Below are 26,462 nucleotides of genomic sequence, written 5' to 3' on the forward strand. Positions count from 1 at the left end.
AGTCTGAAGGTCATTTAATGCTATATTTTTAACAACTTTGTGTATTAAATAAAGATTGTGTACATTGAGCCATCAGAAAACAAAGGTTTCACTATCTCACTCTCACTCAAAAAATTCCGTATTTCGGAATATCTGGATATGGGATACTCAACCTGTATATGTCTTTTATAGAAGGTTTTATTTAATTTAATACATATTTTGAACATTAAATACCATTACCCGTGTGGAACATATATCCTTTATTAATTATCCCACATGTGGTATTATTATGACCTGAATATAAGGTCATACAAAAGCGAAATATTAAAAACAATTAAAGAATAGAAAAACATGATGAAGAAAATTAAGACAAATATTTTTGTCTATGTGCAAAATAATAAAAGTTAAAACCAAATTGTGTGCCGTCTCTTATTCTCATATATTACTGTAACACTCTTTTAATGAGTTCCAATGTTCTTATGCTCTGACTTAAGTGTAACTTAAATATCTTTCAAAATGTACCAGTACTGTGCTCTCTTGCCTTATTCTCCTTTATAATGCTGTTTAAATATGGTGCTCATAGACATGCATATACATAAATGATAGTAGTTATATATGCTGGAATTGTTAGTCATCTGAGATTCTCAGTACAGTGAATGCACAAGTAACCTTTTCTGTTAATACAGTTACTATTTGTTGAACACTGTGAACCAGTGACGTGTGGTGAGGTCTTTGGCTGGGGAGACATATATATATCCATCTGACCCTCTCTCTCACCTTAGATATGCCCTGTGCAGGTCAAAGTGTAGGCGCTGCTGCTGCTGGCTGCGATGGCGGAGGAGGAGGAACAAAAGGGAAGAGTGCTGGCCACTGCCGCCGCATGCACTCTGGGTCAGCACTGGATCCACTGTCCAATCATATGTGCCTTGCTGGCAGGGGCGTGCTTTCCCTGCCAGTGAGGCACTTGTATAAGTGCCGCTTTCCCCTCTTTTTCTAATGGGCTTTTACAGCCCAGCGCTTGGTCCTGCCCCCCGCTTTGTCCCAGTTCCCACTGTCTACGGGAGGCACTTGCTATCAGTGCCTCCCAAACTAATTAAATGGACTAAAATGATTAGAATAATATAAAGAGGATACATATGACTCAGAATATGTGTCTTATGTATCTTCTTTGTATTATTTTAATCATGAATGATGGGGAGGCACCGCCTCCCCTGACTGCACATCCCTGCTGTGAACCAAAGTATTAAACCTGTTACAAATGTATCATCTGCACCAACGGCACTGTTCTGCTGTCTAAATAAACACTGACACAGAGCAGCTTAATGTGATTCATCCAATTCTATAGTAACTTTGTATAGGTTTATATTCCAAAGCCCACTGTTGATCAGATTTATATAAAAGTGGGCTTTGGAATAAAAACCTATACAACGTTACTATAGAATTGGATGAATCACATTAAGCTGCTCTGTGTCAGTGTTTATTTAGACAGCAGAACAGTGCCGTTGGTGCAGATGATACATTTGTAACAGGTTTAATACTTTGGTTCACAGTGTTCAACAAATAGTAACTGCATTAACAGAAAAGGTTACTTGTGCATTCACTATACTGAGAATCTCAGAGGAATAACAATTCCAGCATATATAACTACTATCATTTATATATGTGCATGTTTATTAGCACCATATTTAAACAGCAGTATAAAGGGAATAAGGCAAGAGAGCACAGTACTGGTACATTTTGAAAGATATTAAAATTATACTGCACATAGGGGGTCATTCCTACCCGTTCGCACGCAGTGGTTTTTTGCTACTTTGCGAACGGGTGCGGAATGCGCATGTGCGGCGGGAGCAGTGCGCCGCGTTGCCTGGTGACAGGAAAGGACCGCTAAGAAGATTGACAGGAAAAAGTTTAGATGGGCGGATCCGGACCATTTGGAGCCGTTTTCGGGAAGTGGTGAGTAAAACGCAGGCATGTCCAGGACAACGGAGGGCTTAGGTGTGACGTCAAAGCCGGTCCCATCATCGCTGGTTCAATCGCACAGGGTAAGTATGTCCAGCCCTAGTCTAGTTTTGCTCAAAATTTTTTTAGCTTAGCAGGGCTGCACAAGCGATCACAGCCCTGCTAAGATAAAATACACTCCCCCATAGGCGTGGACTATTGATCGCAGCTGCAGCAAAAAGTTGCTGGCTGCGGTTAACTCGGAATGACCACCATAAGTCAGAGCATAAGAACATTGGAACTCATTAAAAGATTGTTACAGTGATATATGAGAATAAGAGACGGCACACAATTTGGTTTTAACTTTTATTATTTTGCACATAGAAATATTTGTCTTCATTTTCTTCATCAAGTTTTTCTATTCTTTAATTGTTTTTAATATTTCGCTTTTGTATGACCTTATATTCAGGTCATAATAATACCACATGTGGGATAATTAATAAAGGATATATGTTCCACGTGGGTATTGGTAGTTAATGTTCAAAATATGTATTAAATTAAAGAAAACCTTTTATAAAAGACATATACAATATTATTGTGAATGGGATAGAGTGCACCCTGCTAAACTGATCCCTGCCAATAGTTTTCTCGTACTTATCTTGAATAGCACCAATGTTTTATAGTATATGTGGATCATATATACACAACAAATGAAACACATAATTTCTAATATTACCATCAATCATTAACAGTTCTGGTGCGGGATTCCACTTTCCAATACACTGAAGGGGTAACAGCAGTAGTGGGATTCAGCCGGTTTGCACTAGTACTGCAGAACCGATACCTTATGTTAGGTATGGTTCTGCGAAACATTTGCTAATAAGCACCGCCAGAGCCCTCTGTCATAGCCTGAGCTGCCGCCCGCACACCCGCCCACCAGCTCATACCGGCGATGGCAACAAAATTATTAAACTACCTTTTGGAATATCTTTTGGCATTCTTAAAATGGTCATTAGGACATAGAACCTGTTGTTAATTTATTTGAATCCCACCACTGGGTAACAGGTGTGTAGTGAGGCAGTTGCCCACCTGTAACATGGCAGAATGGTGCTTAGAATAGATGCTACATAAAATACTACACTCTGTAATCACTAGTATCTTTCCCTGCAGGTCACATTAAGGGAGATCTTATGATTGACATCAGTCATGGATCCTTAGTTCCTGCTCTCTATACAGCCAGTAGATTTTTCAAAGAGATCCTTGTGCTGAAGTGCTCTGAGCAATGTATTATGGAGCTGAGCAAATGGATTGACAAACGTACAGGAGCGTTCGATTGGTCTCACATATTTCCATCTGTTAAAGGCACAGAAGGAAACAGGTAACGTATCTTCCAAAACTTCTCTCTATATGGTGGAGGGGAATCCTAGACTGCACACCCTGTTTACAACTATATCAGGAAGTGCTACCATGCTGAGACTTGTAGTTCCACAAAGAAAGAGCATATAGTGCCCATGCACACCCCACAGTACCAAGAATTGCTAGTCCAATAAATTAGAGTAAACACTGCAATCTATCATAGAGCAAATATGAGGTTCTTGGTATAATTTTTGGTCCAAAAATATTAGCTCCCCAACCAGAAGGCGAGAGCCAGACACTCCCAGGGCAGCACACCAGTGAAACACTAAGATATTAGTGAGTGCTAAGAAAAAAAACTTCTCTCTATTAAAATGAAACCCAGTGTGAGTACACACTAGGAACAACATATAAAATGGAAGCATTGTTATTATAAGGAAAATAATAATATTACAAAGATTATCATTAAAATATATTTAGTAATAACCATCTATCACACAAGGCCGGTGTCATAACAATTACACATGATAAAATACAATACATAAAAATATATGCATATATACATGTATCTCAAAAAATATTTTTGGTTTTATTTTCCTCCAATGATTAATCCGAATATTAAGATATAGCTTATACTGTATTCAAATAGTACAATGTCATCTGACACTATAATTCAGGAATTTAGATACACAAGGTATTTATTGTTACTATATCAAACATGGAATTATATCTACAGTATGGCTAAATCCTCTTGTATAATATATATATATATATATATATATACACACACAGTATATATATATATATATATATATAAGTAATTGGTGGCGTAATACATTTATTAATACAATTGCCTAGTCTTGGTCACCAGTTGTCTATTTAAAAGCATTCAGCTGGCATTTATGACAAAATTATATTGTTTGTAGCTAAGCTAAAGCATTATATTGTTAGTGTTGCATCTCAAGCACACATATGATGAAGTCCTCAGGACGAAATGCGTTGGACACCCTCAAGTTTTACGTCTCTCTGAAAAATAAGCATATATTCAACCTTTTAAAACTCTATTATAACTTTATGGATTTACACAATATTTTTGTTTTAACTTATTAGTCTCACAATTCTTTTTACACTAAGATCTTTTTTACTCTTACTCTGTGAATATATTGTGTTAGTGATCTGCTTTTTATAAATCATTATATCATAAACTATCAAGTACAGTCTCTCTAGTCATTATTGACACCATTGGTCGCTTAGATTATCCTATCCTGCCACAATTTTTTGTTGAATTTAGCAATATACCCCTGCTTTATATACTTAGGATATAGCAGAAACCCTATATACAGTAAATCCGCTAGGGAGTGTCACAAGAGACATAAGTTCCTTTTTTTCTGACGGTCTGTAATAATTTAAATATGGCACCTTGGCACAGGTAACTCCTCCTGTACAGATATTTTATTGCTTATAGCCAAATTCCAACCCTTTGTTGTTGATAACTCTGAATTTCAAGCAAAAGGAGCACTGAAGAAATTGCTGTTAGTAGTACATTGCAAAAGCAAATGTTGTTTGTAACAATTAACGATATAGTATCATTACTAGTATCCACACAGCAAAGCAAATGATCTTCTTGGCTCCAAGTAAACTGTTTTTTTATGCTATGGTTTATAAGCAATTATAGCATGAAGCTGTTTGCAAAGAATATGCACATGGAAGCTATTTAGCAAGCACACATTATTAGTAGGTTGCGGCTACAGGTATGAGCACAATGGTTAGGAACGGATGACTGGCATTTAGGATCCTGCTGGTCACTATTCCAACATTGGGATTCCAAGCTTTAGATTACTCACTGCGCTCACCACTCATTGGGCTCTGCGGCTCGATGGGCTTGCCACAGGTTCTATTCCCACTCTGTGGGTGTTATGGATACCCACAATTGGTAATAGTCCCTGTTAGTCGGCATGCTGACTGTCAGGCTGTTGATCTCCCAACGGCCGGTCACATAACTGCATCCCGGGCACAATGGTTAATGCTCCATTTGTCAAATAATTTTGATTGATTCTTATCCACCACTATATGAGAGTTATATAGTTAAAATGTAGTGTACAGCAATGTTATATGCTTTCAGGAATTAATACCTCTTTAGCAGGATATAATTCTTACGGGTAATTTAGGGTGCATGATGGAGGACCATTGATCATCCAAAGGGTTTTGAACATAGAAACAGGTTTGAAGTTTTTGAGAATTATAGGGAAGACTCATCCACCTATTGCCATACAGTCTCTGTTTGATCCAATTGCGTATTGAATCAGAGAACATTTGGCAAAAGGTGGATGAACCCAAGAGATGGTGATGATACATCCCCTAATCATAATAATTTTTTAGGACATCAGAGACAATTAAGAAATATAGGGCCAATAAAGAGGAAGAGAACAAGAGGTATGGGATCTAGAGGGGGAAGTAAACATGGGAAAAAAAAATGTCCAAGATGGATGATAAGAGCATTTTCAATTTGTCCTTCAAAGAACTCAGTAAGGATGAATTGAAACTGTTATCGAAGGGCTTACATTTTGCACCAGTATCTAAACCCAATATTTTTAACCTTTTTGATGATCTCAATAAGTATATTAGATCATTGAGCAGAAAACATTATTTTGCCCTAAAAACATTGACAAAAAAGGGCACAAGTGAAATACCATTAATTCGTGATGATACAGACAATGTAGCTCTGTCTATTATAGAATCAATGGATACTGAGGATATCAATCCAAAGAGGAAATTTATAAGAAAATCAGACTTCTATTCCCCACAATGTAGGGACCACTACATAGAAAGTTTCTACAAAGCTACATTAAAAGACTTCAGACAAATGTGCAAAAGGGTGGTAAAAACTTAGTTCATGAAGTGATAACCCCACTCGTGGCCCTTAAAAATCTGCGTAAAAATAAAGTCTGCCAATAAAGGCTGAGGGGGTTGTACTTGGTAGAGTCAACTACCTCCAGTAATCATATAGACAGTTAAATGATTCTGGGTTATATAAAAAACTAACAGGAAATCCCACAGACGTTTTCCAATGTAAACTAAAATGATTACTTACAAGAGAGTGATCTTGGGAGCAATATCCAAAGAAACGTATACATTTCTTTTCACTATTCACTCAGTGGTGCCCACTTTTTATTTTTTTTCCAAAAATACACAAGTCCCCCACTTCCACTCCCGGCAGACCTATTATTTCGGGTGTGGGGTCCTTGACTAATAATTTATCCCATTATGTGGATGCTTCCTTACAATGACATGTTATGAGTCTTAGATTATACAGTATGACAAGGACACAACCCATTTTTTAATATAATTGGCACTATACAGTGGAAATAGGAATATATCTTGCTCACATGATGTGGTGTCATTGTACTCCAACATCCCACGAGATATGGGATTAAAAGCAATAGATCACTACTTAAAAAAATGATTCATCTTTAAATTTGGAGTCACAAAGTTTTTTTCTAGATGCAATCGTATTTATACTGCATCATAATTATTTTGTTTTTGATAATCAATATTATTTGCAATTAAGGGGAACTGCAATGGGGACCAGGTGTGCCCCAAGTTTTGCCAACCTATACATGGGTCTCTTCGAGGAGCAACATGTGTGGGGCGGCAGACTGGGGGCAAACCTGGTCCTATAGTGCAGATATAGTGATGATTTATTCCTTATTTGGGGATAGGACAGAAATCACTTGTATCATTTCTCACAGGTTTAAATTCTTATGATTTTGGATTAAAATGTACTTATACCTATCATAAGGAAAATATTACCTATTTGGGTATTGCTCTTGAGATCAAAGAAAATTTCTTGACCACACATACCTATATGAACCAAAATAGGTTTCTTAACTATTGAAGTAGTCATTTACAAAAATGGAGGGATAAAATCCCCAAGGGCCAGTTTATCAGAAAGAAATTAAACCATTCATTTAGGGAACAATTTGATCTACAGGCAGAGAAATTGTCTCAAGCTTTTGTTGAGCAGGGATATCCATTAAGAGTAATAGAAGAGGCATATCAAGTTAGAGATATTGATAGATCTCACTTATTAAAACAACATAGAGAGGGTAGATCACATGTCAATATTAGGTTGGAGGATAGGGATAGATCAATTAGTTTTGTAACTAAATGTAACTGTCATGCTAAAAAAATAAAGAGATTTATCAGAAAAAAACAGTCTCTTATTAAAAATGGATGACATAATGGAAACAGCAAATATTTGTAACTCAAAAGCTATTTTCCGTAAATCAGACAATTTAAATTTAAAACCAGCACCCAGTTATTATAAGAACCAGGAAACTTAAAAGGATTATAAAAAGTGTGGCAACCTTCAAAACCTAAAGGATTTCAGATATGTGGGAAAGATAGGTGTGGTATGTGTCTACATACTGTAGTGAACGAAAAACAACAGAATTTGTCTCATTTGTAACTAAAGAAACTTTTGCAATAAAAGTTTTTATTAATTCTAGCTCCACATTCGTAATCTATTTATTAGAGTTTGGATGTGTTGCACAATATATTGGCTGCACCACAAGAAAACTACATACCAGGTTCATGGAACACAAACAGAATATTGTTAATAATGTAAAGAGCTATTGCCTTTCATGACATGTTAGCAATTGCCCAAAGGGTAAAATAGCATAAAAATGAAAGGTATAGAACAAATAAGGAAAACCAACAGAGAAGATGGTCACTTTAATGTAATATAAGAGAGAAGTGCATTGGATATTTAGGCTGAGAGCACTGACACCTCAAGGTCTGAATGACACTGTTGAGTTAAATAGCCTATAAAAAACAGTTCTAGTTTGTAATTATATTAATGGACATTGTGTTTAGTAGTTTCCGAGGTGCTGTATGTATATAGTTTAATTATATGAATATTAATGTTAATACTGAAAATATGTATGGAAAGTTTTATATATATATATATATATATATATATATATATATATATATATATATGAAAGTACTGAGTAAAATAATTGAGAGTAATTGATCTTTTGATGTTAGCAAATATGTTGGATGAACAATAAATTAGGATTAAACTAGTGATGTGAATATGTAAATATAATAGCTAGGGAGGATACTTTTATTAAAACTGGAAAAAGGGGGCATGGCTTGTCTAGCATGCTATGTAGATGTTACATTCTGGAGCTCCTACAGACCATCTTGAAAAACAATTTTATCTGTCTACCAGCGGACTTCTAACCTCCCCAACCCTGACCAATTTGCCCCATACCAACTGGGCTTACCAGTGCTGAGGTTTGCGGAGCTGGGGGATGAACCTTACATGCCTGCAGTTTGTGGCCCTCTTGCCCTCTTGAAACTGGGTCCTGGACTACTGGAGGTGACTGGTGGCCCTCACACAAGGTCACTTCCCAGGACTCTGCTCTTCCAGCGCTCTGCTCCCATGGCTGCCCTCAGAAATGTCTCCCGCTGTCTTCATCGCAGGTGTCTCCCGCTGCCATTTCTCGCAGCCATCTTCCATCAGACCGCTGGTGTGCAGCTGAGAACTCCCATGGCATAACATGCCATCACCCGGGACCAGAAGTAGGGGGTTGATCAGCGGTTCAGTCCCTGCTGACCGCAGATGCCTACCCTGCAGGTCAGCTTGCTCCTGGGGCACTGTAACTTTATACTGGTCTATAGCTGATGTGTCCCAAGTAAGCTACTGATTGCACAGACAACTGCAGCCTTACCCTTGAAGACTACCTTCTCCACCTCTTTCATGTCTAATCCCCCTCTTTTCCGGATGATACAGATGGGTTCACGTTTATCTTGATGTTTTATAGGATTAACTGAGACTGGGCAGTCGGACTTAATCCCCTGCTGTAATGACTTAAACCCCTGCTGTAGTTCTCTGTATTATATTGCAGCTGAGAACAATAGATGAAGGGTTTATGTTAATAAACCATGTTGTGCCTAGGCGCAGCAAACTTGTCAAGATAACCGTGGACCCATCTGTATGTTGATCTAGGATAGGGCTCATCGTGCTTTCCGTCCTCAGTCACAAGATACAACCCAACCGAGGAACGTCATTTTCAGACTTCATTATTTTCAGGTTAAGGCTCAAAACTATGCACAAGCTCACAAGTCTCAGCAAACTGTATTTGAAGGGGCGACCCTCTTGATTTTGCAAGACCTTTCTCTCATCACTCTAGAAAGAAGAAGGGAGATGCGAGATGTCACTAACATTCTTAGAGATCATTAGTTCAAATACAGATGGGGTTTCCGTTCACTGTACAAGTTAGATTGAATGGTAAAATCGTAAATTCCAAGACGCCAGATGAAGCTTTGCGGATCCTTCAATCTCTGAACCTCCTAAAATCACTCTTCAAGATTCTACTTATTTGCCGCAGAGGCCCCCAAGGGAGGCATGGCACACAGTGAAGTCTGGCCCCAAGTCTACATTTGTTACCTGACTTCTTCGTGCATGATGCTCTTTGATTTTCTTTTTGTACGGAAATCTCTTTGATACTTATGCTTAGATTTGATTTAGATCCCTATTCTCTTAGTTTACCAGTATTGCTCCATGTAATTTGATGAGTAGTCCCCTTATATTCAATAGCTTAATATATGTGCTTGCTTAAATCATGTTTCCCTCAGGGCCACATCGAAGATCATTTACATACATAGTTGGAGAGGGGCCGTGGCTGTTTGGGACTTCCAATCTATACATTAAGTTAGTACGTGTCTGATTTGCAAGTTATTCTGTCTTTTTTTGTGGCTTTCATATATTATATCAAGATTCTGCTCTTTTTCACATATGCCTTTACTTTAACTATTTGATACATAGGATTTACTTGTTTATGTGCATTACTATAACTGTATGTCCTTATCATGTTAGCCCCTTTGCCAGTTTGTCAGGTACTCTTAGCCTTTATTTTTATATCAGATGTATTTTAGCACACTCGGGATCTTTTTATAGCTCCCTTTCTCTTTACACAATTCAAACCTCTATATGGGTAATATAGCCACCCTCCCCCACACGGTGAGTATGACCGTCTTTGGACATTTTATGCTTACCATTGGACAGGGTTTATCTCTGTTTCACCCCCTCCCTTCTTTTTTCCTGATCCATTTCTTTACCTTGCCCTGGGTTGATTACATGTTGCTACTGTATTTCCTTATTTCAGATCTCTTTGTTCTTATAATCTTTTGTGGTTGCTCTTATTTCATATCTATCCAAATGGTCCTTAAAATAGTGTCTTTGAACACTAAGGGTCTCAATAACCCTGTAAAAGATCAACATTGTTTCTTTCACTCAAACAGATGAAGGGTGACATGGTGTTTTGGCAGGAAACTCATTTTTTAGGTGTGCATCATCCCGATCTTAAATCTAAATGCTACCTTAATGTCTACCACGCCTGTGATCCTATATGCAAGAAGAAAGGTGTTTCTATTTTATTTGTTAATCATCTTACTTTTCCCATTTTTGAAAATTATCTGTGATCCAAAGGGGAGATTCTTAATCCTAGAGGGTCTTCTTAATAATGTCCCATACACTTTAGTGAATGTGTATGTCCCTAACCAGAATCAATCGCTCTTCTTTCACTCTTAAGATGAACACATTTTTTTACACCATAAAGGAAGTGTGATTTTGACGGCAATTTTAATACCATTGTGGATTGCCATCTGGACTGGTCCAAACCACTTCCTAAATCCCTTCAAAGAGTGTCTGGAGCTGGCTCTGCAGATCTAATTGCACTCCTCACAAAGCAACTGATACATGGAAGGTCAGGGATCCCACAGCCAGGGATTACACTTTTTATTCCCTGATGCATGATGTATACACTGGACTAGACATGATATTCTCAGTGCTGAGATTGCCCAAACCATCCTAGATGTTTCTATTCTACCCCGAACCTGGTCAGATCATGGTCCAGTGACTGCTGACATTGTAGGCCCTAAAACTAGCTGTGGTCCTCAACATTGGCATCTCAATAATAGGGTCCTCCTCAAGCCCCACACTTAAGCCCTCTTAGTTAATGAACTCTGCCATTATTTTGTTATTAATGCCACCCCAAATATGTCCGCATTGATGTTCTGGGAGGCCCACAAAGCTGTTATCAGAGGTCAATGAATTAGTGCCACAGCCCACTCTAACTTCAATAATTTTCCCACTACCAAAGTCTGCTGTGGTAACTGGTTTGAAGGATTTTTAGGCCAATTGCCCTCACTTCCCTGATTATGAAGTGTTTTGAAAGAATTGTTTAAAGTCATTTAAAGAGTGGAATTCCAGTGGGTTTTGATCCCAAACAATTTGCCTACAGGCAGAACAGATCTACTGAAGATGCAGCTCTTATAGGGTTCTCTGTCATCTTGAGAACAGAGACTCTTATGTTAGACTGTTGTTTGTAGATTATAGCTGTTTTTAACATGGTAGTGCCAGCGGTGCTAATCAGCAAACTTTTAGATATTAGAAAATATGCAGCCATATGTAAATGGCTATTGGACTTTCTGTCAGATCATCCACAGTCAGTTAGATTGGATTCTGGTCTATCCTCAGAATTGGTATTAAACATAGGTTTTCCTCAGGGTTGTGTCCTAAACCAATTTTATGTTCCTTATATACTTCCAATTGCAAGTCATATTTGGAATCCAACTCCATAATAAAGTTTGCAGATGATACCACAGTGGTGGGTCTGATAACTAGGGGAGATGAGGACAGTTATAGGGAGGAAATGAGAAGGCTGTCAGTGTGGGGAGAAAATAATAACTTGCTGCTAAGTAGCTTAAAAACAAAGGAGGTGGTGATAGACTTTAGGAAGTCCAAGAGATCCAACATTCGCCCATTGTTATTAAATGGTGAGGAGGCAGACAGGGTTAGTGGGGTGAAATTCCTAGGAATTAATTTCACGGGTGATTTATCATGGTCTTCACACATCACTTCAGTGGTTGGAAGGGTTCAGCAATGCCTTTTCTTCATTCCAGAAACTTCGACTAGCAGGCTTACAGTAACCTATTCTTGTTAACTTTTACCGCTGTGTGATTGCGAGCTTGCTGACCTATGCAATCACGGTGTGGTATGGTAATGCCAAATGCTCTGATCATGTTGCTTTGGATAGCATGATTAAATCTGTGGAGATGACATTTGGCCAATCTCTGCCTAGGCTGGCTGATGTATTCGCTGCAAGGAGTCTGTCTAAAGCAAACAAGATGATGGGAGATATTAGCCATTCATGTAATGTGTTTTTCTCTCTTTTACTATCCGGGAAACATTTTAGATGTCTAGGATGTTGAACCAGTAGGCTGAGGAATACTTTCTTCCTCTGTAATTATTATGTTGAATTCTTAATATTGCTGTTTTTACTGGTGTACTATGATATGAGTGAACTGTATGTAATTTCGCTATACATTTCCAATGTTGTAGTGACAATAAAAAACTATTTGAAAAGTAGTGACCAACACATAAATGCCCTTACAGAGCAAGTATGTGCTCTTGATGTCAAACACAAGTCTTCAGGGTCTAAAGATGATCTTGCCAGTCTGCAAGCTGCTCGCAGAGAACTGTGAAACTCCATTATTTTAAATAACGATTTACATACCAGTGTTATTATATATTGCGGACGCAAGTTGCGTCTTATTACCATGTACAATAATAGTGGGCTAAATGTCGCAGCACTATGTCCCTTAAGAGAAAGCAAGTAGTCACACACATGGTATACTGAGGTCTAACACTCAGATATATATATATATATATATGTATTTGATATTAAAAGGTATGCATACAAAATAACATAAGTATAGTATATCATTCAGTATAACATATATAAGCCTAAGTAAGTGGTACAAAGTAACAGTTACATGGGAAACAGTTACAGCCAGTATACATCACCCTTAGATCAGTGGACAGTCAGCTCCATTTAGAATCAGCAACAATTTAGCTTCCTGGGTGAGGGAAAATACTTATATACGTGTATTGGAGAAGGTACATGTCTGGGGCTGGGTCTTCTGCTATTGGTCCAGGGGTGGGACATATCCAGTACACTGGGGATCATTGCTCGGCTCAAACGGTGGATAATGACTAAGTCCTGAGATGTGATTACCATTGTTTACATCTGATTTCCCTCCCCAAGACCAGTCAAACCCACCACATTATCATACAGTAATATACATGAATCCGGTATTGCTAATAACTTGTTGCCGCAATATGTGACAATATCCTTGCAACCACCGAATTATTACTTATGCGTCCCTAAACAATTTGATCCCACACACGGTATCCTTATGCTGTGTCCTTGATACTTAATGGAACAATACCTTTATAAATATATATATATATATATATATATATATATGTTACACATATACACAGTTAACCAGTTGTGTAAAGGCTATGTATAACTCATTGTGTAGGGGACAGGTCATTGCTGTGTAAATCATAAAACCAGAATACATAATACCTATGACATATCACTCTTAATTCAAGTATCAATATCTGGTCTGTATTTTATTGAATATAAATACACAGGATTCTGAAGTACATGAATGTGTGTTAAGCACACAATCAAGAATCTGTATGTCCTTGGTATTGTATTGTATCTGGATTCTTATTTGTTCTGACCTCTTTTGTAACAATGACAGTCCAGGATCTATTGACTCAACACACAACTCTCAATTGTTCGCAATTTACATTCCCAACAACGGAAAGCCTATGAGTATAGAACACTACATTGTATATTTATAATGGCTGTTTAAGCAATCTGATATGTTTAAGACACTGTTTGATTTGTATTCCTGGAGATACCACATTTGAGTGTGTGTAAGAGAGATTTGCTATTTTGTCACAGTATGATATTTATTAACAAATGCATCTACTACCTTAATGCGCACAGTAACTTGCCGTTATGGTCATTCGCGCCCTACCATATCAACGCATGCATCGTTGATACATCCTTAATAAATGCCATAGCGTATTCTATATATCGAAATGTGCAATTTGACTTCGACAGAACAAAACCTTCTTCTCACTGATAGTGCTGAACACGCACTGAAATAGCTTAACCAGTCATATTATGAAAAAAGAGATAAGACGGACAGACTGCCTGCCTCCAAATTGCAATCTAAGATCTCCCAAAACAATATCCTCTCAATTAAAACCTCTGCATGGCATGTATCCCAAAAACCCCAATGCATTACAGAGGAATTTCTTTCTTTTTATTCCAATTTATATAACTCATCTCACAATTCTACTCCACCATTGGTGCCCTCAATACTGCAATTTCTTATGAAAAGTAATCTCCTTCGCCTGTCTCCTGAGGCCTCTGATACTTTAAGGACTGACATCTCCGAAGACGAGGTAGTGCAGGATATTAAATCTATGAAATCTTTTAAGGCTCCAGGCCCAGATGGCCTCACAGCAGCTTATTACAAAGCATTTTCAAACATCCTCTCCCCTCACTTGACAACATTATTTAATATTGTCTTAAATTGTGCTTCCCTTTCCTCACAAACCCTCAAAATGCACATTATTGTGATCCATAAAGAGTGGGAAAGATCCTACTAACTGTGCTCATTATCGGCCAATATCTTTACTAAATACTGATCTTAACGTTTATTCTAAGATTCTGGCAATCGACTTAAACTCTGATTTGCCTCAGCTAATTCATAATGATCAGGTGGGGTTTATCCCTGGATGCCAGGCCCATGTTAATACAAGACGGGTTATCAGTCTTGTTCATGCCATCAATTCCTGCAAAAGTCCTGCTATTTTGCTTTCTCTGGATGCAGAGAAGGCATTTGACAGGATTAGTTGTCCATTTATGTTTGAAACATTATGGAGGTCAGTTTCTTCAAGGTGTCCTGGCTCTATACTCATCCTCCTTTGCTAGAGTGGCAGATAATGGAGTTGTTTCACAACCTTTATCTATCACCAATGAGACCCGACAGGGGTGCCCTTTGTCACCCCTGATCTTTACATTGGTTATGGAACCTTTAGCCACCAGCATTCACCAATCTTTGAGTATTACAGGGGTGCAGGTGGGTTTAAGGGACTTCAAAATCTCATTGCTCGCTGATGACATCCTGCTCACTTTGTCCTCTCCATAGCTATCACTTCCCAATCTGTTTGACCTCCTTGCTTAATACGGTCATTTGGTTATAAGAGCAATTATTCAAAGACAGAGGTTCTCCACTTCTTTGTACCTTGCCTTCAATTGGACCTTCTCAAATCTAAATATAACTTTGCTTGGAGAATTGATAAATTTAAATATCTAGGAGTTTTTATTACCCACACTTATAGCTCCTTATACGATGCTAACTTCCCTAGGATCCTCTCCTCTATTAAGACGGACCTGTTCAGGTGGCAATCTTACTACTGTATATCTCCTGGTTTGGAAGGATAATCGCTATCAAAATGAATCTTCTACTATGACTTCTCTTCTTATTTCAGACACTACCGGTTAGTGTACTGACTAATATTCTCTCCCAGTTTCACAAATGGTTTGTACTGTATGTCTTTAGAAAACAGATCCCCAAAACTGGCTTTTTGAATTTACAGAGGGAAACTGCCAATGGCGGTAGAGGGTCCCAGGATATATATTTTTTATTTAGCTACACACCTCAGCCAAGCCATGGCATAGTTTGCTCCCACTACAACTCTGAGTTGGGTGGAATTAGAAACCACTGCTTGCAAGCTCATTTCTCTCTCAATGATATTAGGGATCTCCTCAAAGCTCCATCCACTTACAGTGTTTTCTCACCCAATAGTCTCCTTCACCTGCACTATATGGGACCAATGTATACAAAGATTTAAGCTTATCTCTACACCTTCACCATGCATCCCTCTCTGGGACAATCCACTGTTCACTCCTGGTCTCTCTGTGTCTTTTTCTGCACCATGGATTGCTAGAGGTATCAGGTTTGTGGCGAACATTGTGGAAGGTGACTTCTGTATGAATCTCGGTGATTTACACAATAAGTTTCTTTCCCAGATGTGAATGTTTTTACATATTTCCAGCTGAAGCACTTTTTACCTCCCTATACTGTTCAGCGAGTCCCCATCTCATGTCCTCATTAGAAAAGATATGTCTGAATAACTTTCTCACAAAGGGTTTGATTTCATCGCTGTATGTCTTGTTATTGCATTCTACAGAACCCCACTATCTGAAATATGATCTGCAATGGGAAGTTGACCTTGGGGATTCTCCGGAGGAGGATTCCTGGTCTGTATTTCGAGGAAGGGTCTCCAAATCATCTATCTCTACGCATAACAAGGAAAATGCCTATAAGGTGTATTTTCGTTGGTATATGGTACCTGCCAGACTGAATAAAATATTCTGGTCCAAATCTCCGCTATGTTGGAGAGGTTGTGGAGAGACAGGCACTTTTATACAAGTTTGGCGGTCATGCCCAAAGATAGTGGTTTTCTGGGATGAGGTGGCGACCTTGGTTAGTAGGATGAACAACTCCACAATCATTAGAGATCCATGGTCCATGGTCCTTCCTTCTGGGAATTCCCATGGCAACTTTAGACACACTATCAGATAAACTAGTTTTCCAGATCCTTAACGCAGCCTAATGCATTATGGCTTATCACTGGAAACATCTTGACCTTCCCTCACTCCCAGCAGTCATTAATAAGGTTTGGCACATTGCCGCTATAGGAAAAAATAACTGCTTGGGCTCTGCAATGATTCACCTCACTTGGACTCGACCAGTGCCTCACTTGAAGCATTGCATACTATGATGAATCTCCCTGCTTCGCAATCTGCTTCCAATACCTCAGATACCCCTTCCTTCCCATTGTTATATGAAGACAAGGTGCGGGCCATCAAAGATACTATGGCTCCAATTCTACAGCAACAGGCCTTGAAATTCACTACTGAGGTCAAGGAATTAAAGTCCCAACTGGAGTCTACCGAAATTCAAGTAGTGGCAAATGATTTGAGGCTTGGAGTGCATGAGCAAGCTATATCGGAATTACAGGAACAAATGCAATCTGTGATTCAACAAAGCCATTGGTTGCTAAATAAAGTGGGTGACCTTGAAAATAGGTCATGTCGGATAATCTCCGTCTTGTTGGCCATTTTGAAAGCCTTCGGGGACCCGAATTGGAACAATTCTTGCAATCTACTCTGCCGACACTCTTGGGGATCTCGGATGCTATACCTCATTTTGTTGTTGAATGAGCACACCGCTTGGGCCCTCCCAGGAACTCCTCATATATAGAACTCTGCACATAAGATGGCACTATGGGCAGCTGCCCGGAAAATGGGCTGCATTGAATGGAATTCCCATCACCTTTTACTATTCCAAGACTGCCCAGCGGAGGTTTCTCGGGCTCGAAAGGATATGGCTCCGGTCTGCTCTTTGATCCATTCTCAAATTAAATTTGCCCTCTTATTCCCTGCCCATTTATGCATCTTTAATGGCAAAGACTTCAAGGACTTCTCCACAGCCCAAGATGCACTGGCATATCTGGATGAAAGTGCCTCTGCATCCTCTGATACTTGATATACAGCGTTCTGGGACCAAAGTGCTGTGTATCTTATTGTTGAGTATATTGTCCCTTTTTCATGCTTAGCCTTGTTTTCTAATTGCTGTGTCCTTGCTCCATTTCTGCTAGTTACCTGTTCCCCCTTTTTGATCATAGTTACTGTTACATTATTGGCTATGTATACGCTGGGGTCATTTTCCCATTGGATATTTAGAGTTTATTATAGTTACATTATTCTTTGTTATATTGGCTCATAACCTCTCCTTTTTGGAGTTTGTGTGAGCCTAAGGGTATCCAGGCCTGCTGTACTTTATCCTGTTTTGTATAGCAATATGATACATGCTATACAATATGTGCTGTACCTATCTTCTTTTCTTATGCTTTTTCTTGTCCTTTCTATTTTTTTCTTCTTCTTTTCTCTTCCCCTCTTTATGTTTCCTATCGTCTATTTTTTGCAGTCTTTATCACATGCTGTTGTTGATTGTACTGTTTTGCATTATGACATTTCCCAATCCACCTTTGGGGGTCTCACTCCTGATGACCACATTACCAACTTAATTATTTTATTTACTTATTATGTCTGATATTAAATTTTGCTCCTGGAATGTCCAGGGCATTAACTCCCCTGCTAAAAGGCATAAGCTCCTCACGTATATTCATTTAATGAAAGTGGATTTAACTTTTTGCAGGAGACTCATCTCACTGCTTCTGAGCACGTTAAACTCTCCATGCTCCAACAGAAAATCCTGGTTTTCTCCTCTTATTCCTCGAAATCTAGAGGTGTGGCCATATTGGCGAGAAAGTCTTTGCTTATCTCAGTGGTTTTTCAGGTGGTGAACCCTGGAGGTCGTTATATACTAACTGTTGTTGATTTATTTGGTACTCAATATGCCCTTTGTAGTATTTCTGTCCCTGATTCTTATGAGAAGTCCTTTTTCCTCACCATTACACCATTATTAATTTATTGAATTCTTTTCAGGACATGTGTATTGTACTTGGTGGCGACATCAACATAGTTGCGTCTCTGTTGATGGACCATCAATCACAGGCTACTTTTACCTTTATGCAAAAAAAGTTAGGTGTCCAACACCTTAGCACATACTTACATTTGACTGACATATGGTGTTTGCACTATCCCATGGAAAAAGAATACACCTTTTTCTCTGCTCCCCACAAGTCATATTCCCGTATATTTATCTGTTTTTTTTTTATATCTGATTCTAGCATTTGCAGAACACATTCATCTGCTATGGAACCATTATTCCTCACAGACCATTCATTGATTGGGTTCACAATCCAACCATCTATCTCCTCTGGTAGTTTTAGCTCCTGGCATTTCCTGGGGTATTTAACGTCCTCTGCCAAATTTAAAGATTCCTTGCAAACATTTTGGAATAATTATGCTTTTAATAATACTGAACATTCCAATGACCCTTTTTTATTTTGGCAAGCAGCCAAAGCAGTTTTACGGGGTGATATACTTTCCTATACTACTCATAACAAAAAGCACCAGTCAGAGACTATCCTCAGGGCTCAGCTTGACTTAAAGGAAGTGTAACAAACCCTTCATCACTCCCCTACTCCTCTTAAGAATAAAGTATATGAAGAGAAAATCATACATTACGATGCTCTGGTCCAACAATTAGGTGACCGCAAGGTCCGTAGTAATAAATATGTTTTTCATATTCATGGAGATAAAAATGTTAAGGTTTTTTCTCACTTGTTACAAGGAGAAAGATTCAGTACTGTCATCCTGGCTTTGTGTGATACTGAGGGGAGGATGGAGTATGATGGTTTAGATATTTTTAATGCTTTGTATCGCTTTTACTCGGCCCTATTTGCCCAGGATTTATTCCATGTTGTTAATAAAGTCTTTTTGGTATCATGTCTCCCTTCCCCAACTTTCTGATGCCCATAGTTCTATGCTCATTACTCCTGTTACAGAGGAGGAAGTGAACACAGCGATTAAAGGTATTAAACCCGGTAAATCCTCCGGCCCTGGCGGTCTTATTGGTGAATTCTACAGAATTGTATGGCCTTCCGTTGCACCTCCCCTTACAGCTTTTTTCAATAAGATTCTAGATGGTCATACACCCCATCCTTATTTTAATGATGCAGTGCTGGAGGTTCTCCCCAAAGCAGGTAGGGATCCCACATTGCCAGGTTCATATCACCCAATCTTGCTCCTCAAAGTACATATTATAAAATTTTCACTAAAATTTTTAGCAGAATGCTTTAAACACGTTGTTCCATCATTGGTATATTGTGACCAGACTGGTTGTGTCTGGGGCAGGAACTCAGTTTTTAATCTCCGGAAGGTTCTCTCTTAGTTATGAGGATATGCACAAAGACAATCTTAATGTTCTCTTATCACTAGATGCTGAGAAGGCATTTGACCTGGTAGTGTGGGATCACCTCTTTGAAACCTTATCTCATTTTGGCTTCCCTTCCTCAGTTATCACTTTCCTCCATATGCTTTATGCCTCTTCCTCTTCTAGAATAATACAGTAGCTAATAACTTAATCTCAAACCCGTTTACTACTCACAGGGGCACTTGGCAAGACTGTCCCCTCTTACCTTTATTGATTGCTTTAGCTTCAGAGCCCTTGGCAATTTTTTTGCGCTCTAACCCTCGATTCACTGGCATCTCTATTGGCAAATAGGTGTTGAAGCTGTCGCTTTTTGACGATGACATGCTGCTGTTTGTGTCGAATCCTTCTATTTCTATCCCAGCTATCCTGGCCGAAATTGACAGTTTTAGCTCTTTTGCACAGTATAAAACTAATTTTAAAAAATCTGAAGTACTCCCACTTACACGCCATGACCTGCTTCCACGCTGTCCTATTATCGCCACTACATTTCATGTTAATCTGACCAAACTGAAATATTTGGGTATTTTCCTTACCTCCTCCGTACATAATGTGTATTCTGCAAGTTTCCCCCCCAATTATTAACAAGATGATGCAATCTAAGGGGGTCATTCTGACCCGTTCGCACGTATCGGTTTATTGCTGCGGTGCGAACGTGTGCAGAATGAGCACGTGCGGCGGCCGCAGTGCACGTGCGTGACATTGCCCGGCAACAGGGGTTGCCGGGTTACATCATGGCTTAAGAAGAAAGCTGTCGCAGGACGGACCGCAAAGAAGATTGATGGGAAAAGGGTGGTGCAGGATGGATCCGGACCGTCTGGTGCCGTTTTCGGGGTGTGGTGAGTAAAATGCAGACGTGCCCAGGAGAACGGAGGGCGGAGGAGTGACGTCAAAGCCGGGCCCATCATTGCTGGATCAATCGCACATGGTAAGTATGTCTAGGCCTAGTCTTGTTTTGTGTGAAAAATTTTTAGCTTAGCAAGGCTGCACAAGCGATCGCAGCCCTGCTAAGCTAAAATACACCCCCCATAGGTGTGGGCTAGTTGATCGCAGCATCAGCAAAAAGTTGCTGGCTGCAATCAACTCGGAATGACCACCCATGTTGCATTGGACAAATTTGCCATTATCTTTACTGGGCAGGTTAACTGTGATTAAAAACATTATTCCCAAAACTCACTTATCCACTCCACATGTTTCCGCTATTTCTTTCTAAACCAGATGAAATTAGATGTATGAAGGCTTTCTTGACATGTTTGTGGAAGGGCAAGAAACCCAGAACATCTAAATAGAGACTGATTCACCCCAAGAATAGAGATGGCTTAGGCTTCCCTGATATTTCTACGTTCTCCAAAGCTGCAGCGTTTCATTACATCTTCGATTGGTGCTTATGTTTGACTCGCTTTACTAACCTGTTGCTAGAGGAAGAGCTTTTTTCACCCTACTCCCCATCAGCTCTTTTACATTTACCCCGTTCTAACATTCCTAACGGTATTATGACAAATGTTTTGTTCAAGCATACTTATAAAGCATGGTTGTCTATTAATAAGAGTTTGAAATCTGACCCTACTTTGTCTCAATTTATTCTGTTTTGGGGCAACGCTGACTTTTTACCCTCTCTTTTGATTGCTCACTATCACACTTTGAAGCAGTGGCGGATCTGGACTTTACTTTTAGGGGGGGGCAGTTTAAGAACCATGGCCCTCTACTCATAGCTCCTCCCACTTTTGTATGCCCCTCCCATTTTCAATATTGAAAAAGCAAGAGAGCAACAGAAAGAGAGATGGAGAGAAAAAGGGTTTTGAGAGAAAGAGGGAGAGAGAGAAAGAGGGAGAGAGGTGAGACAGAGAGGGAAGGTGGGAGATAAGGTTGCGTGAGATGGGGGAGGGTTAAAAGAGGTAGAGGGGGTGGGGAAGAGCAGGGCAGAGAGAGAGAAAATATGAGAGAGAGAAATAAAGAGCAAAAGAGAGAAAAAGAATGAGAGAGAAAGAGAAGGGGGTGAGAGAGAGGGGACGAGGGGAGAAGAAAGAAAGAAAGAAGGGGGCGAGAGAGGAGACAAGGGGGAGAAGAAAGAAAGAGAAAGAAGGGGAGAGAGGGTTGAGAGAGAGAGGGGGTACAGGTGGCACCGTGTACCATGCTGTCGGGGGCATGGCCTAATCACGGACCCTCCGTGGTCACACCCCTTTTTTGTAAACCCCATAGTATGCTGCTGACTGGAAAATGGTGAAGGAGGAGGCGGTGCTGGGCTGTAGTAAGGATCTGCCACTGTGCCTGCCCAGCACCAGCGTAAGTCAAGCACCTGCAGAGCAGAGTCGCAGTCAACAAAACTGCTGCTGCACAAGCTTAGCCGACCCTTGCCTTGGCATGCATGCTCCATTTGCCTATGGCTGGGGCCGGCTCTGCAGACAAGACCAGGGGACAGGTGAGGGAGTGGGAGGGGGCTGGAAGCTGGGACAGTGACACTCGGCTTCAGCTTCAGACTGACATTCTGACACTCAGTCAGTGCTGCCGCTGCTGCTCAGCAGCTGCACTAAATCACTGACTGAATCAGGGAACTGATCGTCATCATTGCAGCCGCAGCGGAAATACTGTTGTACAGGAGTGGACTCGGCTTGGGAAATGTGCAGCGGGCAGGTGTAGGGGGGGCAATCGCCCATTCCGCCCCCCTTTAAATCCACCACTGCTTGGAAGGAGAAGGGTATTTCTGCTATTCGGGACAAAAATGGTGTTGCTGTTCTTGAACATATGTTTGTGTGTAGTGATTAAAAAAGAAAAAAGAAAAGAAAAAAATAACCAAATGTATGTGGGTATGTTTTAACAAAAAATGTGTTGGTTGCTTAAAAAGCATAAAAAAACTGTTAGGAAGCTAAAAGACATTAAGCAGCTCCTACAAAACAAAATGCTTGGAAATGTCAATTAACGTTTGCTTTTAAAAAAAATAGTGTGGTTGCCAAACCTCGATTTTTAGTAAGTGTAAAAACAATTAGGTTACTAACCTATATTTTATAAAGAAACTTGTGTTACAGAGTTTAAAGCTCCCTTACATGTTTAGGAGTTTCAATACAGCTGAATGAAGTGTGTTGTGGTCTGAGGTGTGAGCTTCTTCAGCTGGGTGTAATGAAGCAATGATTGCAGTATACATCCAACATTCTACAACTGAGGTCAGCTTGTGCAGTTTTTAAGGTAGACCTGTAGTCACTCAGAAACTGCACACCATAAATGTGCGATCAGTTGTAAAAATTGCATATGCACTGGCCACCGATCATCAGCATACGCCCACAACACGCCCTACAACACGCCACTGATCGTAGTTTTTGCGAGTCCAGCCCTTTGGTATGCCCCCTACACGCCTACTTTTTGTAGTGCATATGCAGTTTTTGCTTCGTCTCAGAAATTGCATTTTTTTTCTCAGTTTTTGTGGTATATGGTGCAGATTTTGCGATTTTCCGCATTTTCTGCGATTTTTGCTGCTTTGCAATCCTTGCTGAATTAGGCCCTTTTTTTTTTAAATAAAGCAGCCCCTTAGATGTTTTATCAGCCCCTTGTGAGCCCCCACAGCAGCCCTAGATGGGGCAAGTTGAGTATGTGTGGGTTCGGTACAGCACTAAGCAGGACAATTTTTTGTTATTTAACCCCTGCCCTAGTGGAACTTACCACTCTACAGTCCAAACTCATTTCATACTTTAAGTAGGACTGTGGGAGAAAGCAATGCTAACCTCTGTGCCACCAGCATGCCTCAGCCTGGCTGTAAGCCACCATGAGACTCCATACTGGGCTCTTATTCAGTTACTGTTTGTTCCTCACAGGAGCTCCTGCCCATCTAGTGGTGCAGTGCAATGCAAGATCACTGAATCTCTGTCCTTCTAACATCGCAAGGTCTTACGATAACCCTATGTAGCCTTATATTGTACAATTATTAAGGAGAAAACATTTTCAAGATAAAGGAAAGAACCCTGTACAACAAATGTGCATCTTGTAAATAATCCCAAAATGTGGAACATTAATAATAAATCAAAATTAAGGTTGACTAATTGGAGCCATTCATTTGAGTCCCTAACATGAAATAATTGAGAAGAACCTCTCTCTAATGCTCGGTATACAATGCACACTAGAAGATATATCTACTAGAGATTAGCAGGTTCAGACAGGGCACCCCTGGAATTATACAGCAGCGCCTCTGGACTTATACAGCATAGGCAGCACCCCTGGACAATTACACAGCACAGCAGAGATGCAGCAGCACCCCTGGACTTAAATGGCAGTGTGGCAGCAGCACTGGACTGATAGGGTAGAGGGGCAGCACCCCATATAGGGCAGCTAGCACCCCTGGAATTATGTGGCAGAAAAAGAAAATATGTGCAAGATGGAATTGTCCTTGGGCCCTACCACCGACCCATATGTTGTATAAACAGGACATGCACACTTTAACAAACCAATTATTTCAGTGACAGGGTCTCAGTGGCGTCATGAGGTGGGTGCGGGGGTTGCGGCCCGCACCCGGGTGTCACCCTTCAATAGGGTGACACCAAAGCGAGCCGCACACTCACACGCATGCACCCCCATCCCCTCACTGACAAAGACAAAGTATGGTCCACGGCTATGGCCACACCCCCTCCTCCCAGGCCCCGCCTCCTAAAGCCCGACATTCTCACCTGTCAGTGAGATCAGCAGGCAGCAGCCACAGAGCCGTGCAGGCAGTGCTCTGGCCGCCCCTCCCCTCTCCTCCAGAGTCCACTCGGGTCCTGACTGAGCCAGACAGTGACACACACAAGCTCCGCCTCCCACACTATCCTACAGGAGGAAGGAGCAGCTGCTGCTGATATTGATGCATGATGCCAGGTAACTTCTGTAAATGCTCCACGATGAGCAGAATCGATTTATGAAATGTATGTGTGTGTGTGTCTGTATGGGGGTGAATGTGTTAATGGGCATTGGGATGTACAAATTGTTGGGTTTAGTGCTAGGTGGGGGAGCTAATTGGGGCTGTGTGAGTTAAGTATGAGTGCTGTGTAGTATGGCTGCTGTGTGAGAGTAGTATGGGTGCTGTGTGAGCATAGTATGGGTGCTGTATGAGAGTAGTATGGGTGCTGTGTAGTATAGGTGCTGTGTGAGTGTAGTATGGGTGCTGTGTAGTATGGGTGCTGTGTGAGAGTGGTATGGGTGCCGTGTGAGTGCAGTATGGGTGCTGTGTGAGAGTGGTATGGGTGCCGTGTAGTATGGGTGCTGTGTGAGCGTAGTATGGGTGCTGTGTGAGAGTGGTATGGGTGCCGTGTGAGTGCAGTATGGGTGCTGTGTGAGAGTGGTATGGGTGCCGTGTAGTATGGGTGCTCTGTGAGCGTAGTATGGGTGCTGTGTGAGCGTAATATGGGTGCCGTGTGCGCGTGGTATGGGTGCTGTGTGAGCGTAGTATGGCCGCTGTGTGAGCGTAATATGAGTGCTGTGTAGTATGGGTGCTGTGTGAGCATAGTATGGGTGCTGTGTGAGAGTGGTATGGGTGCCGTGTAGTATGGTGCTGTGTGAGAGTGGTATGGGTGCCGTGTAGTATGGGCGCTGTGTGAGCGTAGTATGGGTGCTGTGTGAGCATAGTATGGGTGCTGTGTGAGCGTAGTATGGGTGCTGCTGTGTGAGCGTAGTATGGGTCCTGTTTGAGCGTAGTATGGGTGGTGCTGTGTGAGGGGAGCTTTATGTGAACTGATAGTGTGGGTGGATTAATGTGCTAACGGGTGTTGGAAGGCGGGATTGATAATGAATTGGGGAGAGATGGGGTAATGGATGCACGGAAACGGGGGGGGGGGGGGCTTCAGTAATGGGTTCTTGGACAGGGATATGTTTGCGGTTGCTGTTTAGGGGAAATTGGTTAATCAGTGCCACCACCAAGTAAATCCCATGCCACCTCTAAGACACCACATGATACCCCATGTCACCTTTAAGACACCACATGATACCCCATGTCACCTCTAAGACACCACATGATACCCCATGTCAGCTCTAAAACACCACATGATACCCCATGTCAGCTCTAAAACACCACATGATACCCCATGTCACCACCAAGACACCGCATGATACCCCATGTCACCACCAAGACACCACATGATACCCCATGTCACCACCAAGACACCACATGATACCCCATGTCACCACCAAGACACCACATGATACCCCATGTCACCACCAAGACACCACATGATACCCCATGTCACCACCAAGACCCCACATGATACCCCATTTCCCCACATGTCACCACATTTCACCAGATGAGCTGCGGTTTAGTATGCTAAGGGGGCTATTCAATTGTTTGAAAAGTCAGTTGGGAGTCTGTTTTTTCCTATCTAATAGACAGACAC

The 26,462-nt window shown here is 40.7% G+C and overlaps 1 protein-coding gene across 1 annotated transcript in view; it reads left to right on the forward strand.

Annotated features, from left to right (window-relative positions):
- Window positions 1-26,462, forward strand: part of LOC134965635 (indolethylamine N-methyltransferase-like) — a 78,374-nt gene that overhangs the window by 17,356 nt on the left and 34,556 nt on the right. Inside the window, exon 2 of the mRNA XM_063941972.1 lies at window positions 3,088-3,295. Within this exon, the coding sequence (XP_063798042.1) occupies window positions 3,088-3,295 (208 nt within the window). The remainder of the gene's footprint in view (window positions 1-3,087; window positions 3,296-26,462) is intronic.

Source organism: Pseudophryne corroboree, chromosome 10 (assembly GCF_028390025.1).
Source record: "Pseudophryne corroboree isolate aPseCor3 chromosome 10, aPseCor3.hap2, whole genome shotgun sequence".
NCBI lineage: Eukaryota > Metazoa > Chordata > Amphibia > Anura > Myobatrachidae > Pseudophryne > Pseudophryne corroboree.